General features: G+C 40.8%; 1 protein-coding gene across 7 annotated transcripts in view; it reads left to right on the forward strand.

The window, feature by feature from the left end:
- TTLL5 (tubulin tyrosine ligase like 5) overlaps positions 1-20673 on the forward strand; it is a 123982-nt gene that overhangs the window by 68298 nt on the left and 35011 nt on the right. For 5 of the 7 annotated variants that reach the window (XR_013182845.1, XM_054634658.2, XM_077180515.1 and 2 more), the window contains one exon: positions 5252-5406. The exons of the other annotated variants lie outside the window; for them this stretch is intronic. Coding sequence is in view for 4 of the 5 variants with exons in the window: in XM_054634658.2 (XP_054490633.2) it covers positions 5252-5406 (155 nt within the window). In the remaining variant the exon portion in view is untranslated. The remainder of the gene's footprint in view (positions 1-5251; positions 5407-20673) is intronic. 7 annotated transcript variants of the gene reach the window in all.

The raw sequence follows: 20673 nt of genomic DNA on the forward strand, positions 1-20673 counted from the left end.
TAGGGTTTATTGTGCTGAAAACTGTCTCCTCCTGTTTCTGATTGTGAAAATTGTATCATTTTGAAGGGGTTTTTTGAAGAGACGGAGTAGGCGTATGGCTACTGCATTCTTTTGGCATATCTTTTATATGTGACATGTGAAATATAGCTTGAGCTCTGGACCCCTTTTCCTCCTCACCAGTCAGAAACATCCAAATGGAAATGTGAGATGTATATACTGCAGAGGATGCAGTGTGGCTCCAAGTAAGAGAAATGATCTTTAGACTTTGTAGATCCCCAAGCTCCACCACTTTTTAGGCAACATGACTGACTTCTGCCAGGAAAGTACTAAAACGGCCAACTGGAGAGGATCAAGTAGGTAATTTATAGTGTATTGCTTGTTGTAACATGTTGACCAGTGAAACTTTGGGTCTGCTGTTCAGGATGTTGGTAATGAAAATTTAAGTCACTTTTTCACTGCCTGCCAAGAGGGGCAGAGTAATAGCTTCTAGTGGTGATGTGTCCCTGTTCACCCTGGTTGACTCCTAGAAACTAGTAAGAGAAGCATTCAGGGCTTCAGGAGGCTGTTCCTTAAACCATGGAGGCTGATCTGCAACACTCATTATTATTGGGTTTTTTCCTGATTGTTATAATTGATGGCTTTAGCTTATTTCAGCCATTAGAGAAGATCAAAAAGAAAATATTAAATTTATTGTAGAAAAAAGATTATTGAGTATGATAATGGGCAAGTCCTGAAGAACTAGTATAATATGGATCAGAAAAGTGAAAGATATTAAACTCTTTTTCTGACTCTTGCTTGTGATTTCTTAGAAGTACTATACAATGGATCTTTGTCTGTAGGCTGCTATTAATTGGAAGCAAATTCTATCCTGAAGGTTTTATTCCTATCTGTACTTGGAGAGTTCATATTTCATATTGAATTTTAAAAGCAGATTAACAAAAACAAACCCCTCAACTCCCTATATTCAGCACTTTGGGATATCATTCTGTGTTGTGGCCCTGCTTTCAGTCTTAATTTTTCTTTTCAGAAATATATTTCTCTGAATAAGGCATGACCATAGAAATCAGTTCTGTTAAGCTTATGTCGCTCTGCTGGCAAGGCAAGTGTATTGCAGTCATAAACCTTCCTTGTAACATTTTAAAATAAAAATAAATGTAGAAAGGTACTTTGGCATTATGCAATAATTTGTCTTTTGGCTTATTAGCATTATATTGAAGTAAATGTAACAGTACATATAAGTACTGTTTTTAACAGGGGTCTCTATTGATATGGGTGTGACAACCCATATGTTCTTCTCCCCTCCCCCCATTTTTTCATGTTGTATCATAAATAGAAGTATATCAAGTGGGCTCTTTTCCTTCTGTGAAAGCTTTTAGGGATTTGCTGTATCATGGTGTTCTTCAGTCAGCATGTTCCTTTCAGCTTCTGACATCTTTGCTGTTCCAATCAGTTTAAAAATTGCAACAAAACTTTATGAATCCTTCTGTCATGAGAGATTAGGTGCCTATTGTCTTGCCTTTTGCAAGGTCCACAAAGAATGTGTAGATGTGACAAGAGAAGTTTGAAAATTGAGATGTTTGAAGTGTGCAGGGTAGGCCACACAGGTTTCCTGTCATACTGTCAGTGTCAGGAAAAATATTCTCAAGTCCATCACTGCTAATGAGAACCAGGAGTCTTACCAAGCAGGAGAGTTTGAGCAACTCAAATTGAAAACCATCTTAATTCTTATAGATACACACCAATAACCACCTTCTCTGTTGAGCTCCACTAGCCTTTCTTGGTTTTGGAGAGATTTTATTTTTTTTGGTTTTGCTCCATTAGTACTATTTCTGAAGCTACAAGCTTTTCTATATGGGTATTTTGGTCCAGGTGCTCTACATGACCTTTTACACCAAAGTACCAACTGATTTGCTGCTAAGTGTTTGCCTCTGTAAAGGGAAGAAGAATGCAGTTCCATCAGGTGCACAGGAAGATTAGAAAATGAAGCCACTGCTGAGCACAGATGTGTTGGGGGTGCCTCAGTAATCCTCCCAAACATCCTGGCCAGCTAATTATAGCAGCTGAGATGTCTCAAAGCATGGCATAGTAACAAGCAGTAACACCTGTCTGGGTGGGCTGGCTGCAGATAAACCTTGTATTCTTGCTGGTGTTCTCTCTCTCTTTCTGAATCCCTTGCCTGTTTTTAATCCTTCTGTAGTTTAAACACCTGTCTGTCTGGAATGTGTGAAATGTCACTATTATCCATGCTAAGCTATTTGCTCATCTGCTTAAAAAGACAGCTTTTAAATAAGCGATGATACATTGATACAATGATAATTAAAGAGGAAAGCATGTCACAGTAATAGAGTAGGATTGAGGTCGTAATTCATCAGACTAAGTGGTTCTTGGCATCAAGATAATGAGGAGAGAACATTGGATGAAGTCATTTTCATTTCACACATTGGATGTGTTAGCAACGTTGTGATCGCTGTTGCTGACAAGCTACGAATTGTATATAACCTGTTTTATTTACCATGTTGCCTTCTGTGTTTGCATCATTTACCATTCTTCCTTCTTTTCAGACAATAAATTCTTTGTGACCAGCAGCTGTCATTGTTAGGTATTTGTATAGCGCCTGGCACAATCAGAACTAAATCTAATTTGAAGCTTTCTGTTACTGCAATGAAGATGCTTTAAATTTTAATTAAATTCTATGGAACACAGCAATGTTAAGGGTGAGCTAGAGGCACCAAAATGTCACCTAATATTGTTTTTTGTATAAGGTGGATGGTGGATAACACTACCCATTGCTAAGCTTGCCTGATAATGCCCCACTGGAAGATCTTGTCTTAAATTGCTTACGGTGTTCTGGAACTTTATTTATTTGAATTAATTTTTTCTGTGCTTATTGTTCAATTTTCAGAACACTTCAGGCAAGGTGAGGTATTCTAGCCAAAACCAAGGCTAGATTAAACAAATATTTTGTGCATTTTAATATCTGTGGAACTTTTCTTTCAAATCTCTTCATCTCCCATGCTTTGAAATAGCAATTTGGAATTCAGAATTTTGTTGAAGCTTGATTGCAGAGTAACTATTGAAAAATCTTCAGGTGTAATGTACTTAGCAAGACCTGCTAGACCTTCTCAGCTTCCTGAAGGTTCCCTCCACACTGAAGATGCTGAATTGAATTTCTCTGTATTTGCACCTCTAAAATGTACTTTGGCTCAAGCTTCTGTTCTCCTGTGTTTTCAGTAACCTGGTCCATGCTGGACTGGGACCAGGTTATGCAGACAGGTCTGACTTGACTGCAGAATTAGTAGGAGTTCTGCCAGGTATGGAGAACAGCTAGGATATGGAGGCTGTGAAATTTGTATCTGGACATAATTTAGGAGAGGACACTGAGAGCCATTCAGACAGAAGAACAGAAATGGATGGAGTGGTAGTGTGGTAAATGTGGCCCAGTGAGCAGCCCACATTCAAGGACTGGATGAACAAAGAGGTTGGCAAAAGGAGTGGACTGGGGAGGGGAATAAAACCCTAACTACTAGCATAGAGGATGTGTGAGAAACCAAGAATGGAAGTGTGGAAAGACAGATCAAGTGGATTTCCACTCCTGTGGAAAGTTCCAGACCTGAGATAATGTGGGTCAGGTTCCAGATGTAGTGAGGAAGCTAGTGCTGGAGGTCTGTAGGAATGAAACTGTACTGAGGAAAACAAAGGAGAATGACATCTGAAATGTAGAAGCTGAGACTGACTGTGTGAGAAAAATGACACACAGATGAGGAGCAAGGATGGGAAAGATAAACCTGAGAAGGGATGAGGTAAAAGTGGCTGCTTTTGGAGAAGTGGGCAGAATCCTAGGGTATAGCCACTAGAATTTAATCCTGTCCAGAACTTGAAGCAGAAGTTCTGAACCTACAACATGCTTAGGTGCCTTGTACTACTAAAACACAGGGAGGGACTACCTACTGTGTAGTCCATGGCAATATTTATGGTCCAGAGTTCAGTGAGAGGACTGTCTGTAGTGCTGAACGAGCCCATTTTAAATATGAGTATATTGTATTGCAATGAAGGTGGTATGTACTTGTTTGAGTAATTGCACACCAATTCTGTTAGGAGAACATCGTTAAACTATACTTAAGTCACACTTGAAGTGTCTTAATAAGCATCCCCTTTGATATCTGGAGCAGATGCAGGGCTAGTTGTTAGACTCTTCTTTGTGTCCTATGTTTCATTGGACACATGCCTTCCAATTGCTACAGAAGTGAGGGCGGCCAGTACGGGTTCCCCTGACTATGATCCTAGGCATTGTGCAGGCCCCGATGTTTCTGTTGTTCCTAAAAAATAGCATATGATCATGTAATTTGAAGTAGTTGCATGTCAGAGCCTGACTAGGAGGCCTTTGCAAAGCTGGCTTTCCAACTTTTCTATTGTTTTGTTACTTTTTTTTTTGAAATGTAAACTGTTATACTGCTATAGTAGATCCATTGCATTATGTATTGCTTCAGTACATCAACAGATAGTGTCTACATGCAGAGTTTGATCTGTCAAGAGTATAAGCAGCACAGGAGGAGTGCTTGTAGAAAGAAACAATGGAATACATGTTATATGCTTAAAAACTTACAGGTTTTAGAGCTTGATATTGCAAATATACACCTAACATTATTTTTGTGCATTTACTTGTGTGAACATGGTATTTGTAGGTGGTTGTGTGAGCAGTTTCTTTAATGTTTGGTTGAGTTTTGGTTTGAATTTTATATCCAAGGTACTTATGCTTTGGGTTATGCCTGTATGTTTGTATGAAGAGAGGTAGAGACATGACAGGTGTGTATGGTTGGCTTACTGACACAGCTCACCATTACTGGAGAGGTACTCTGGTTCCTTGCTCAGTGTAATATAAGCTTCTAGCTTTTGATCAATGCATGTGGAGTTTGTTTTTCACATGGCAGGAACTTTCTTACTTTGGGATTTTTGCCCCATCTTTGTCCTTTTCCTCCTCTGTTCTGTGGCTGGAAGGGCTGTAATTTTCATGCTGGCCCCTGAATTCATATCAGGCACGGTGGATGCTGGTGTCATTGCTCACTGCTTTATGCAACTAGTACAGTGCTTTTGTATTTGAGTATTCCATATTCTAGCAATTTCACTTCTCGTGGTACATACTCTATCCCATTTACTTAGTGATGCCTTTTTCCCTTTTCTTAGCTTTTAATTGTCTCTGATAGTTTGGGTTTGTTTTTGTTTTGTTTCTTTTTTTTTTTTTTTGCCTCCTTAGTTAACAAACCTGGACTTGGCAAGTGGAGCTATAAGCAAGGGGAATGCAGCTGCCCCACAGAGCTACTGGTCACCACTCAAAAAAAGAGGGTCACTGTGGCCTGTTCAGTCAGACACTCATAGAGATGACAAAAGATCTGTCTCTTCAGCAGTCAGGTAAGTTAAAATTGCTGCTCTAGCTTTTTGGAGAAGAATGCAATGCACTGCACTCATTGGTCATTTGTAATTTGTGTTTGGCTTCTTGCTCAGATGCAGGGGTGTGTCCACAGAAGGGCAGTGGAGCTGGTGAAGGGTTGGGAGCCCAAGTCTGATGTGCAGCAGCTAAGGGAGCTGCTTAAGGGAGGTTGCTTATCCTAGAGAAAAGGAGTCTTGGGGAGTGGGGGGCACAATATTGCTCTGTACAACTCCTTCCAAGGAAGTTGTAGCAAGGTGCATGTTGTTCTCTTCTCCTAAATAACAAACTATAGGACATGAGGAAATGACCTCAAGTTGCATCTTGAGGAAGTTTAGATTAGATATTAGGAAAAATGTATTCACCAAAATTATTATAAAGTATTGAAACAGGCCACCTAGGGAGGCGGTGGAGTCACCTGAGGGTTTTTAATACATGTGTAGATGTGGTACTTAGGGACATGTTTTAATGGTGGACTTGGTAGAGTTAAGGTTAACAGCTGGACTTGAGGATCTTAAAAGGAGGATCCTTTCCAGCACTAAACAATTCTCTTTCTTAGGGCTTAGTAATGGTTCCTCTCAGGTCTAAAAACTAGCCCTGTGAAAATAGCTGTGTTCCCAGAACTGTCAGGTTCATGGTGAACTAAGGGCATAAATGAACATGGTGGATTAGAAGGAAATGTCTGTTTTTCCTTGATTATTTCCCATCCCTGTAAGTTCAGGTTTGCTGGCATTGAGACATATATGCAGAATGCAAACTTAGACCTTAAGGCATCTTCATGCTTTTTCCTTAAATATCAAGTGTAGATTGTTCAAAGATAGAACAGTGTTTATCAGAGTTTCTTTTTCAGATCTCTTCTTTATACCTTATATTAATTTTGGGCACTGGAATTTCTAGTTATGGCTTATACACTCCTGGGAATCAGGGCAGAGAACTGATTCTATGGTAAAACTATTTTTCCTGTGATTCAAAGAGCAGCAAGATTTACTTGCAGGAGTCTGAATCTTGGAAGCTAGGAACAAGGCAAACTTGCTGCAGTAACCAGGCAGGAATACAGGCTCAGGACTGCTGGAGATTTGAGTTCTTCCTTTGCCATTCCAGTAAATAATATTGAGTCCTTTGCCTAGGTTCATTTTTGTCTTCTAAAACCAGATAATAAAGCAGAGCTTCTCCAAGACATGAATTTAGGTCTGGAAAGCATTATGTACATGAAAATACTGATTTTTATCAGTGGTGCCTGAATGCTACTGCAAGATGGAGAGAAGTGAGAGAGGGAGAAACACAGTGCAGAAGGCATGTGATCTGAGGGGTGATCCTTTCCCAAATGGGTCCTTCAATAGAAAGATTGTAATGGGATTTGGAAAGCTCAAGTAAAATTGTTCTTATTTCATCAGTCACTACTTTTCATCCTGCCTCAAGAAGAGGAATGTGAGAAATGAATTCCTGGCCTCTTTCTGTTCCAGCACAATGCTTGCCTCAGGGGTTTAAAGTTATTGAGAGAAGTGGTGGTGATTCTGCTCTTGGACCCCATCCAGGCAAGCTATTACCTAGTCCAAATACAGAACCTATCCAACAGGTGTAAATTGCCTTCCCCTCCTACGTGCCTTGGAAGAGCAGCAGCATGCAGGCTGTCCTAGAGCTTTCATTCCCTTTTCAGCTGTTTGCACCTTTGCATGGGCTCACAGACAGAGCTGCAAACCCCACCACTAATGCCCAGAACTGCACTCTGAATGACATCCAGGGCGGTGCCTCATCTAGCATTGTGTGCATAGTTTAATTGTGCCTTTAGTTAGAGTTTGTGTTTTATTTTGTACAGTAATCTGAAAATACTTCGGAGTTTTCCAGTCACAACTGATAGAAGATTCCATCTTCAAACCTTTTATGAGTCATTTAGTCTTTCATTACTTCAGTTGCTCTGTTTTCTATCCTCAGAACAAGAGTCAGAAAGATGCCTTAAGACTCTCTATTGAATTATCTTCATGGCTGCTTTTATTGAATGGCCAAAATACTGGGAGTTAAGAGTTTTGTGTAAATCTGGAAATGGAAAAAAAATTCTTGAGGCAGTGCTGGATTACTTGGTCTGTGAACTTGTGTTTAATGAGAGAATTCCAAAAGGAATATCAAGGCCATGGTATATGGGGATGGCTATCTTGTATTGTAAATGCCTTTTTTGCTGCTTGATTTGTTACATTGGAGCAAGCAATTCATAGAGGGTCATCTATGGGTGTCAGCCTGTGCTCAGCACTGCATGACTGAAGAAAAGCTTCCTGTTTTGAGATTGAGATTCTTGTCTATGGGTTGCAGAATTCAGCAAGGATGGAATTGTTCTGTGAATGGATCTCTTATCTGGCTTGCACTTAGCTCCAGGTCAAGCATCTGTCTCTGAAGTACAGTTTTTGTATGGCTCACTCAGTTTTTGTATGGCTCTGTGCTGCTGAAGTTGGTTAGAAGATGCTCGCAAAGCTGTAGGATTTTTTGCCGCTTTCCATAAGCAATTGGCGCTGTTTCCACTCAAATGATGGCCTAGCCTGTTGCTGCACCTCAGACAAAGACACCTGCTGGGCTGCACAAGAGGTGAAATGTTCCAAATTGTATGTGGCCTTACTTCTGACTACTGTGATGTGACTGTCAGCCTCTGCCACGTTTGCTGCAGACCTGCCTTGTTGCCCTCTGTATATCAATGAAATTATGCCAAATCAAGAGCTGCTCTTGAAAAAGCATTCTTCTGAAAGCATTCTTGGTTTCATAATAAAGGTAAAAAATCAGGTGTTTAACAGCATGAAACTTGTTGATTCAGAACATAAACTGGCTTTGAAGTATCTGTTAGCAAATAGCTGTGTTATCCCTACTTGTGAGGACAGTAGATGGAGGTTGGTGGAGGTTTCTGGCATTGGAATTTGCAGCTGCTTTCCACTTGTATTTGAAAAAGACAATGGATTTTGTCACCAAGAATTACTTGGGCTCTGCAGGTCACAAAATCTTTAAGACCTGGACCAAAACTAGCAAGAAAGATTTCTTTCTAGCTGGTACAGATTTCTGTGTTTTCAGTGGGCACCTTGTATTCAGCAGCAGCCATCCTTGCTCATGTTCATCTCATAGGGGCAGTAAATTGGCAAGAATTCAGCAGTGAAAATGGTCAGTGTGTTCTCAGATCTGTTTTATTAGCTTCCTGCTCATTCATAACATCTATCCCAAACCTGAAGACTGACTTGACACTTCCAAACTGCTCAGCATATTTTTTTCCTTGGATTTTCTGACAGACTTATCTAATTTGGTTAGGGCAGGCAGGCAAGCTTCCTTGTCATCTGTCAGAGGGTAGAATGGCAGTTGAATTTATGTTAGCGAGCCTGTGAGGCGCTACTGCAGTCAGAGAAAAGGGATTCTCCTCTTTTCCTTGCTTGACATGTCTGAAATACTTTTTAGCTCATAATTTCTGCCAAGGTGCTCAGGTTCATCAAGAAATGTTTTGTTGGTAGACTTGTCTAATCTGGTTTAAATTTATATAAACACATGCTTTTTCAATTTTCTGATCTAAGGGGGTTTTAAGTATCATTTACTTTGGTATCACTCTCAGTGATAGTAATAGCAGCAGCTCTCAGGGCCTGACAGGCTGTGTTCATGTACCTGCTGTATGTCCAGGTTCCCAAACAATCTCTGCTTTGGCTATTTTTGTTTTTATTTTTCCTTCCTAGAAGTATAGACTAGGTGGAAAACCAGAAAAAGCTGTCTAGACTTTTATCATCTCAGATGCTTCTGGGTTGCATTTGCATATATTTACTGCTCATGTACAGATCAACAATGGAGGTGCAGGAAATCCAGTACTACTTAAAAAGCTTCCTGTGCCTGCTCTAATAGAAAATATGTATCAATTTACATCCCAAAAATTCTACAGCAAAATGATTGTACACTCTGCTCACTTGCACATTCCAGTTCACAAAAACAGTCTCCCAAATCAGGACCCTCCTTTCAATTGCTGGCCTTCCTTAGCCCTGGCTGGGTAGTGGGTAGTTTATATTCTGATTCCCCACCTAGTGCCTGCTGTTGCTTCATGCCAGTTTCTTTTACTGCTAGGGGTGCATGTACTATGTGTTCTAGGTTTGAGATGCTCTGATCACACCCAGTATATATCCTTTGGATTTATGAGGAAGAATCCCAGATCTCTTTGGAAGGTTTTCTCTGAGCTGGTATATTTGGCTTCTGTAGTTTCACTGCATCTTTGAGTTTTGTCAGAAAGACCCCAGACAGCAATCAGCAGCTAATTGTGGTTCATTGGTTTCAGTCCTTTGTGTCAGAGGGGCAGCTGGCTGTGTTTGACATGCAGGGAAGGTAAAAGTGGCTTTGTTATTTCCTTAGTTTTTATTTTCAATTTTGGAGCTGTGGAATGTGAAATAAAAAATTGTGCTTGGATCCTGACTAGACAGGCTCTGAAGAGCAATGAGAAAAGGGAGACTGAAATAGACAAAAGATGTGCAGGGTGATTCTTACAAGGATAGAAGGGTTGAGCACTTGATGGGACAGTCTTGCTTTTTGCAAGATTCTTGAGCTAGACTAGGGTGGGCTTAGCATGGCAGAAGCAGCATGGGTGTTGCAGTTGAGGCTGTGGGAAAGAGTTAACTATGTATGGGCTTGCAGCTAGAAGTAAAGACAAGAGAATTTCCTGGGATGTTTGTAGCTAGCACCAAGTTTTTATAAGAATAAATATCTTCTCTATGTGACATATGTGTTGCCTTGTAGTTCTGGCTTGATGGTAACTTTATTCTCTTCCAAATTGTTTTTTCAAGCTCCCTGCAGTTTTTTGCAAAGTGGAGACTACCTGACTGCTCTCCAGTGCTGCATTTGCCAAGTGTTCAGGGCCTATTTGTTTGCACAGCATCTAGGTGTAAGGTGATTTGGAGGCTCTGCTATGCTGCTGCCTGTGGAGGAAATGAAGGGATAAAGCGGCAAGCACTGAGGGTTACACAGTAGGTCCACAGTTCAGTCTGAGCAAACTGCAGTGACCTTAACACCTCCCTGGCTAAGCACTACACAAGTGCCAGAGCAGCAGCAGCCCAACAGCCCTGACTCCAGCCCTCTGCTAGCACAAGTCTGTTCCTTGTTCCCCACAGTGCTTGTTCTCTTTTCCCTTTACCTTGATGCCTGAATTAATTTGCTTCCTTTATTTGAGGTAGAGAAGTAATTCAGGGTGGGTTCAGTGATTTTTCTCTAATCTCTGCATTGCCTCAGTGGCTCTGTCATGCTGATTCTACCTGTGGGCCATGAGAGAGGCAGCATTTCTGAGAGCCCTGAATTTGGGGTTTATTACTTCCTGCTCAGAGGAGGGCAGGTGAAAAATAGAACTACTACCTGGGTAGCTGTACATTTTTACAAGTCTGTTTCCAGTTTGGGCATGTTCTTTTCCCTGTGCATCCATGCATATTTGTGCCTGTATTTCCTGCCTTAACAACCTCTTACCTTTAGTTGCATTTTTTTGTTTTTTTTTTTCTCCCCGTGCATGTCTCCCAGGGTCACCAGTGACAACTTGTTGAGTGTGGAAGTGAATTGTCTGACTTAAACTTCAGAAATACATGGCTCACCTTGTATTTTTTTTTTATATATATATATATTGGTCACACTAAGGAAAATTGTCAGGGCCAATTGCTCTCCATCCTGATTGGAAATTGCTCTGGGCCTCAGCACCATGGATTGGCAGTGTCCTCAAGGATCCCAGCTTCCCACAGCTAGGCCTTGGCTCTGTGTGTGTGGAGGCTGCAGAGAGGAAAGGCGCAGAGCTCGTGACTGGCCCAGACAGTCTGAGGCCTGGCCCCGCAGCTCAGCTCCCCAGACACTGTTGAGTCGGACTTGGCTGGCGGCCGCCGCGCTGTTCCTTTGCCGAGGTAATAAGTGAGATTAATCACAGGACCCTTTCCAGAGGCAGAGGAGGTTTGTGCTGCGTGCAGGGAGACCGTAGGAGCCAGTGCTGGGAGCTGGAGGCAAAATCTGAGGCCTCACAGCGGGGCAGAGCAGGGCACTGGTGAAGCTGTGCAAGTGCAGCCTCTCTCTCTGCTCAGCTGCTTCTGAGAAGCGCTGCTGGAGCTGCAGCCTGCTGCCTCCCCTGAGCACAGGGGGCTCAGCCACTGCATTGCCTTTGTCTGCTGGCCTTGGACAATTACATTTTCTGCAAATAACTCAGAATTTGAGGGGGAGCAAGCTTCTTTTTGACTGTGTGACTTCTAGAGGAGATAAGAGGATCTTTCCTGCTATTCCCTACAGCACACTGTGGAGAGCAAGCAGCCCATGTTGATAGATGGAGTGGAGGGGAGTGACAGGGATCTCCTACCTTCTCCCAAACTAATACTGCATAATGATTTTGGGTTTCCTTTTCAGCTGCCTCCACAAACTGACCTTACCCTGATGTAAACACAGGATTTGCTATCCTAGACTGGGCTGCTAATCTCTTCAGTACTCCCATCCTCTGCTTCAGAGCAACTATCTCCAACATCATCAGTACAAAAAATGTTCTGATGGGCAGCAGGGAAATTCCCTTTCTGAAGGGAAGATAGATTTCGCCCTCTAACTGTTAGCAGCTGGCATGTACTTCTTGCAATACTTTTTTCTGCATAGTCTAGTGTGGATATTGTCATTAATAATATTTTACCTTCTGCAGAAAATGTAGTCCCATTGAGTTGTAGCAATGAGTTCCATGGGTGGTGCATATTATGCAAAAGTTTCCTTTTTAATTTTTTCCCAAATTTTGCCAAAAGTCTGTGTACCTGTAACAAGATCACATGAAGGCAAACAGAAATGCTTGTTTTATTTTCTGTCCTATTTATTCTGTCTTTTTATCGTCTCCCTTCTTGTTTGTCTCTCCTAAACTAAACAGTTCCATTCTTTTCAAATTCTAAATGGAAATTGTCCTGGCCATCTAATAATTGTCTGGCTATCTTTACAGAGATGACAAGAGATGAAAACAGTACCTCAAGAAGGGGTAAAACATTAGTTTTATGTAAATAACACTAGTATATCTTTAATTTCTATCTCATTAGATATAGGAATATCTTGTTGGTTTCTGACCATGCTAAACACTGATTTTTTTTTTTTTATTAATATGCAGTTGTTTCTCTTTGATTCTTACAGTAAACGTTGAACTGAACAACAGGTATAAGTAGTTAATTTTTCCAGGGATTTTTTTTTTCTTTCCCCATTCCTAGGCAACTCTTCTTTTCCTGCACTGGTGGATTTTGTTGGCTGTGGTGGAAGTTGCTGGATCTTTTCTGTTCTGTTGAACACCTAATTCAATATGGAACAAGTTGCAATCTTCTTGTGTTTTGCCCTAGACTCAAAATGTTCCCCCAGTTTTCCCTGATCTCAGAGGTCTTTGAAATACACCGTATCAGTTCTAGATACTTCATGTTGCAAAGTGACCCGCACATCTTCCTTTCCTCTGCATTTATTTAACTCCCACTCACCATTAAAATAGTTGTTTTCTGGAGTGGTTTTCAGAGGGTTAATGTGCCTGTAGTTCTCATGGGGGAGATCTACTCTGCTCCTTACATTCTTGTAGGAATGAGGGGACCCTATATTCTGGTGCCCTGTAGGAGTGGCTCTGCCTCCAGCAGCCCTCCTCTCTGAAGGAGTTCTGAAAGGGTTACAAGGGAGCCTTGGCTGTTTCTTTGAGCTATTTGGAAAGGACTGGCCTCAGACAGCTTGGCAGGAACCTGAGGCCCTGTTTTTTCCAGCCCAGCCCTTCCTTCTGCACAGAGCTGTCAGGGAATCCCACGAATGTCTGGTTTTTCCCCCTTTCCTAATTCTTTTAACAATATTTTTATCCATCTGTGACTCTTCCTGACACAAGGATCTCAAATTTTATCCATTGATTTGCTTTGCACGTAGTGAAGTATAAATGAAAGCTGTGCTACCATGCCATAGCTGTTGGAATTGGTTCACAGTTATGCAGCTGAAAAGGGCATTGGGAAGTTTCCCAGAAGAATGTCCTTTCTGGCATTGATCTTAGGGCAGGTCCATCTGGACTAAGAACAGAGGGATTGAGTGGGCCCATCTTTGAACTGTGCTATTCCTGTGTGTTACAGTGAGGCACTCTGAAATCTTGGGGCTGCATGTTCTGTATCCTCCCTATCAGACATACAGAATGCTGCTTTGTAGAAATAGAAATCCCCTTTGTAAGCCAGGCTTATGAAAGACAAGATAGGGTTAGGGTTAGGGTTAGTGACTTTTCCTTCATTTGCCTCACTCTGTCCAGGACTGCCCTGAAGTTGAACACATTGTGACTATTTTGGAGATTTCCAAGTCTCCCTGTACCTTTTCACTTCAAGTAAATGGAAGTGTAGTGGGTAGTGTGAGAAGGGAAGTTTGGTTACTTGTGAGAGCAAAGGTCTTGAACAGCTGTATTGAAGACATTGGTGTTGCATAGCTGAGGAAGAGAAGTTGAATTGGGGTTATATGGCTATCTCAGTAGGCCCGTCCAGTGCTGGGAGTTGGGTGTGATCTGAGTTCCATGTAGAAAGACTTCCATTAGGCAGCCCTCCTGTGGGCCAGTCCCTGGACAACCCTACCAAGTCAGCAGCCAAAGAGCCTGGAATCAAGCTCAGTTAAGGGTTTCAGTGGCCAAGTACAAATGCCAGAGCAGGAGATAGCAAAAGGGGCCAAAGGGTTTTTTCTTCCTACTCGGCTTTGTTTTGGAGCTATCTTCCATTATATAGTGAGCTTTCCACCAGCAATGCACATTCATATTTTCTATCCAGACCAAGGTCATGCATTAGCTTGGCCTCCTCAACAGATGAACATTCTTCTTTTTGGTGTTTTGTACTGTGATATTAATGGGAAATCCCTGCAAAAGCACGAAGAAACCCCTTTCCTGTCCCTGAAAGTGTTAGTTGGCCTTTCCTGTGAAGATTCTGCTTTCACCTAATTTCCCCTAGCTTTGTGACTGGTAAAGTTTTGTGGCTGGCACCAGAGTTTGCAAATTGCACACTGTTGGCTCTAAGTCAGCCTGTTATTCTCTAGGGTTTCTCTGAGCTGCAGGTATCAAGCAGCAGCTGTTTGTGAACCATGCAGAGATCCAGTATTTAACAAGAATGTCTTTTGAAAATGGGGAAGGGAGAAATGTAAAAGTCAGGATTATTTCAGTTCCCCTATGTATGTGGTGACAGCTTTGCTTGGTGATCCTGTTCAGTAGGTCTGGGGTAGGTGTGTTTTACAATCTGAAGAAGATGCAGCAACCAGAACTCCACTGTGGAGCACGAACTTTGTGTAGGGATTAGTGTGGTTTATAATAATGAGTAACATTTTTGGTTACAGGTACTTTTTTAGTATCTACCTGGATACTATCAGCCATTGAGTAGCTTGACCAAAATGCCCTGGATAGGAGAACTTTGGTTGGTAATGAGCAAGAAAGCTCACTCAAAAAAACTTATTACTGGATTGTGCAGAACCAGTGCCAATTACAAGAATTTCTAAATGCTCTGTTAGGGCTGGACTGTGCAGTGTCAGGATGGAAATGTCAAGAATCCTTTATTACAAGCAGTTATTTCTAGGATTTCATTCTTAACAGTAGTTGAAAGATATATTCTTAAAAAAAGAAAAGGCGGAGGTGAGTGAGCTAAAAAGGCTAGGTAGTGCTAAAAGTTACCAGTTTCCAGACACCCTCCTATTGCACACATGGCATTTTTATGAATATTTCTTATCCAAGAACTGTTCACAGCAAACCAGGTGGGGAGATGCCAGGCCAGCCTGGCTGATTCAAATCTATTTAAAACTGGCACTTAGACAAGAACCTTTAGTGAAAGGAATTTAAAACTAAGAGAGCTCTGCTGGATGGTTGGGCATGTGAACAGGCTCCCCAGGGAAGTGGGGAGCCTGCCAGAGTGTTTGAACAATCCTCTTGGGCACACAGTGTTACGCTTGGGGTGTCCTGTACACAGCCAGGAGTTGGATGTCAATGATCCTTGTGGGTCCCTTCCAACTCAGGCTGTTCTATGATTCTGTGTTGCTTGGCTTCTTTGCTTGAATTTCAGATTGTGTCTGGCTCAGTACATGTCTTCCACTCCCCTTTCTATCTTTCTGCTCTCTGGCACATGGGACTTAACTGAAAAGTTAGTCAAGGAAGATCTGGCAGTGCTGCTATTGGCAGCTGTCTGTCAGGGATACTTTGCCTGGGCAAGATTCATTTAAAGCAAAAGGGCTGTGACTTTCTTGGTGCAAACCTTTTGTATGCATAAAGATTTCTCTATTTGCTTTCTACTGGGAAAAAAAAAAAAAAGAATCTTCCCTGTGAATAATGTAGCCAAGTTGGGCCATGAATGTCTTCAGCACTGAAAATTTGAGTTTTCTCAAAATTCAGCTGAGAAATTTTTCATGCTTGGTAGACTATCTAAAAAGGAGGAGGAAATCTCAAGTCTAGACCATCTGTTTCTTTTTTGATATTGAGATAAAGATGCTGGTGGGTAAAGAGGTGTCAACTTATCTTCATTTAGCATTTTGATAAGTTGAAGATGCAGAGACTTGAAATTGAGTAAGTTTAGGCATTACCATTTCTTGGTACTGGTAGTTCAGCAAAACTTTTCACAGTCAAATTCTGAATTTCAAATGAGAATTTTTCACTACTATTAAAGACAATGTACTCCTTAGTGAAGGGACTTATGCTTCCCATTACAGTTTCCTACAACTTTTCAAGCTGTGGTGTTAGAAACAGTGTGAAATAACTTGTTAGAAAGAATGTTCTGTTCAATAAATTTCTGATCTCAGCTCCACTAGACACTTGGGCGTGATTCTTTCACAGTCTCATAATGCTAAAGATTCTGGCTTCTCTGTAAATATCTTTGGATGGATCATAATTTGAGCAACAATTAAAGGCTTTCTGATTCAGGCAGTCGACATGGCAAAGAGAACAGAATCTCATCTTTTGTGAAGAAATCAGTAAATCAAGCAGTATATGTGAGAGATTTAAGCACAAGCACAAAAACTCAGCCCCAAAAGTGATTCTTCATCGACTTTGCTGTTCTTAAGATTCAGTCTTTTGATGAACACATTTCTTTCTAGTAAGGAACTGTGTATAATATCTCCAGGATATTCTCCAGGAGGGTGAGATTTGGATTTCTACTATTTGTGATCCCCCTAGCCTTCTGTTTTCACAGTTCCTTACCAGAAGTTCAAGGAAGTTTAGACTTATCCCTTAGGAGCAATTCCAGCAAAGGTTGCCAATTTGTCTTTCATAGAGATTGATTTTGCATATTGACAATTTGCTTATCTTTCTTCAAAGCTGAAAAACCTCAAGAAGGAGCTGTGTTTTAATGCAGAATTAGTTTTGCTAAAAAGTCAATGGGAATAATAACTTCTCTCTTATTGAAGTTCACAAATATCTTAATTTTTTATTTCAGTTTCTACAAGTAAGCACATATAATACATTTTAAAGTATTAACTAAAATGATTTTGAAGACCCAGTTTTAATAGTTGGATTATTCTGGTATATTTAAAGAAACTTGGATCCAGTCCATCTTTAGTCATTTAAATATTTTGTTTTTCTGTTCAGGACATTGTTTGCATAACTCATTTTGCTTTTTTCAAAGGTCAGAGTGGTGTTTTCATTTGTTTCTGAAGTCCCACTTTGCTGCTGCTGATAATAATGTGAATGATTTAAATATGAAAGTATCCTCCACTATAAAGAGAACAAAATATATACATCAATTCCTAGGTTGTTTTGTGGTGTAGGGCACAGACTATGGTTCATGTAGTGCAGAGGTTTTCTCTACTGATATTTTCTAAATAGAAAAAAAAAGAAAGGTTAACATTCTGTGTTCTCTAAAGAATTGCAAATCCTGAATATGAGTGTAGACATTACTGAGAGCATTTCTATGACAGGGAAAAGAGCTGTGATGCTGGGAGTTTTGCTGTTTGCATGTTCCTCTCTGAAATTACCTAAACTCCTGGTATCATGTAACACTATGAATTGTGAATTGTTAGCTTGTTGCTACACAAGGCATAGTTGTTTGTGTATTGTTTTTGGTGTTTATTGTTCGGTAGCAAAACCAGGTACTGACTACTCCTGTCATTTACTTTCAGGTTTTTTCTAACACTGTTACCTTTATGTGAGGGCTTGCTTATGGTCTTATACTCCAACTGGTCTCTAGAGCCTTAAACACTCTCAACATGAAAGTTAACCTCTTTGCAAGTGTTTCTGTGTTCACCTCAAGCCTTCTGGAGGCCTTGTTTGGACTCCTATCTGCCTGTACTGCAGATGAATTTTCTCTGAAATGTGCCAGTTATGGCCTTTGAGTCTGCTCTATTCAGAATATTTGCTGAAACGTCAAGAAAGGCATTGAGGCTAAAGAAGCAATATGTAATGGAGATTTCTTGATGGACACTGTTATTTTCCTTGCTTGATGTGTCCTGTCTATGATAGGAGGGAAGTCTTGAAAGGACATTGTTCCATGAATGGCAGGGGTATTTTAGCCTGCCCTTTTAAGGGATTAGCATCTGCATCTTTGTGTTCATGCTCAGAATTACATTCAATCACTTGGTGGAATTCCTGGGGTGGAGATTCCATGTTTCCCATCTGTGTTCTTGGGTCTGGGAGCTTCTGACTAATTATACCATTTTCTCTGTACTTGTAGGAAACAATTTCATTTTGGCTCTAGAAAAAGGGATTGGGTTGGAATGGAATATAGGATTGTGTAACTTTTTTCATGTTTAACCACAAATTCCAAAAATGAAAGCTATTGCACTTCCTCTGAAGATACCTACTCTTGGCTTTTGGTTTTCAGAGTCAGTAGAAATATTCAAACCCCATAAAGAGTCCAAAAAGACCTATCAATTGAAAGGCTTACCCAAAATCTGTCATTAATGAATCCAGCAAAATTGCATCTCTAAGGAAAGAGCACCATTCCTAGATGCCTATTCTCAATCCCCAGGTGGAAAAGATTGGTGTAGTATGCAGTTGGGATGACCAGCAGAACTGGCACAAATGCATCATAGACTTCTCTGTCCATGCTGGAGGAGAAAACATCACTAACACAGGTGTCTGGTCAAATGGAGATAGGAAAAAAGCTTTTAAGCTAAGTGTTGTAACAAAACTAGTGCTTAGTCTCTACCTCCTATCTTACAGTTGTAGGTAGAGACAGAAATCTCATGAAAAATGATTTAGGCAGTGGGTGATCAGGTAAGTTTTGTGCAGTGTGAATGTCTTCTGCAGACAGGATCTGACAGAGAGGGATCTTTCAATGAATACTGGACAAGTCTGGGAACTACATTTTAAAATGTGCTGTCTCATCTCTTGGTACTTTACAATATAATTATCTTAACATCCTTTTACTCATCTTCCTCTAATGACAGACTTTGTCTGTCATCAGATGTATCAGTTTCCTGGAGAAAGATTTTGTTGACCCAGTTTACCAAGATAAGCCTGAGCCTTTTCTGTAGTTTCAGAGATTTAATTACAAATCTCCTGTTCTCAATGCTTAATTGTTTTCTGTCAGCTGGCCTTCTTGGTCAGCATGTGTGTTGCTGCCTGCTGGGGCAAAGGAGATAAAGGAGATAACTGAATGATTTGGGGCTCTCCCATGATTTTCCACTGCACCACCTGTTTTGGAAGTGGTTGTAGAATTGCCAAACACGCTGAAGTGGTTACATGTACCAGCTCCTAAAGAAGCTGAATGGGAGGAGTGGTTCTTGCCTGATGGGTTTTCAAAGGGAGCTGAGACTTTGATGTTCTGTTTTAGCAGCTGCTAGATATAGTGCCTCAGCCCTGTGCAGCACTTGTGCCCCAGCCTTTAGGCATGGTATTCTTCTTTACACTGCCAGAATGGAGAGAAGAAAATAAAATAAACCAAGAGTGTGGGCATTACCAGGAGTGTTGCTTTGTTATATTTTACACTTCTAGTACCTTGTGTCTCATGCCAGGGAGTACCTTGGATTTAACTGGGTTTGTTAGAGTAAAAAATTTACTTCACTTCAGCTTTCTCTGCTTTTCTAATTGCTTCTTCCTCACCTCTTCTGTTTTATGTCTGCTTCTGAAATAATGGTAGTAATTTTAGTCTTTTGTTCTGTAACGGCCGCATAAAATAGGGGGAGATTTACATGTGTGGTGCACCAGAATTCCTTGCTTAGACTAGAGGGACTGGATCATCTTTCCCATAAGGATTGAGGGAGACAGAGCACTGTAATGGCTGAAACAAGCCACTACAGTTAAAGCAAGAACAGACAACACTCCACTGTATCTGCTGAAGGCAGTTCGCTGGGAATTTCCCTTTTACTCACTTAACTCTTCACTGCCAGAAATAAGATGCTGTAACTCAATTTATTCTATTAATATTGAACTTCTTTGTGGTAATGTGGACTCCTCTCTGATTTTGCTTGTTGAAATATTGGTTTACTGGAAACACTGGAGGCCGAGCTCTGTTGTCAGGTGAAGAGGCTGATAGATTCCATTTGTGGGAGTGGAAGGGGGACTGTATTCTGTGTAGTTTAAAACAGAGAGGCCAATATTGTGGTAAACTGGAATGGTCTCTTTTGGCAAGGCAATACACTTCTGTGGTATTTATCTCTGGAGGACAGAGTCCAAGAACATGTGGAGATTCTTGCTCTGCGGTACTCATTTTTCCAGGTAAGGCTGTATAAATAAATACAAGCCTTTCTAGTCTTTTCTTGCAGTTCTTTATAATACAATTCTGATGTGTCATCACCCAGGCAATAAGGGGGACAGATGTACAGAAGTTTTTGGGAAGGAAATGTCACTATTAGTTTTCTGTCTTTGTTCTAGTGCTGGCTATAGAATTTCTAAATTTTTTCTCTTCCCAATATTAAAAATCCATAACACCTAAATCAAAATGGAACCTACCATTCCATTCTCCATTCATTCCAAGAATTTTTTTCTTAGGCTGCATTTTAGCTATCAACAAAACTCAACATATTTGCTCTTTTCTGAAAAGTAGTTTCCTTCAAGTAGGGTGTCTCTTGAGGCTTCTCAGAAGGAGCACTACAGACCTGGAAAACTTCTGTCACTTTTGGCCTGAGAAAATTATTGCTAGGAATTTGTGCTATCTTGGTTGAAATAATAAACACTTTTATAAAGTATCTTCCATTTCCTCCAAGGACGTTGGGTGGAGTGAGGGAAAAATAGCACTTTTTACAATACAAAAACAGTGCTTTGTGGCCATCAATGAGGCTTGCAGTGATTAAAAAAAAAAAAAAAAAAGCTGTGAAAGAACTAGCATCACACCTCTGGTGTTGCTTTGGTGTCAGTGTGCTGTACTGCTCTTAGG

This window comes from Agelaius phoeniceus, chromosome 6, assembly GCF_051311805.1.
Source record: "Agelaius phoeniceus isolate bAgePho1 chromosome 6, bAgePho1.hap1, whole genome shotgun sequence".
In the NCBI taxonomy this organism is placed as follows: Eukaryota; Metazoa; Chordata; class Aves; order Passeriformes; family Icteridae; genus Agelaius; species Agelaius phoeniceus.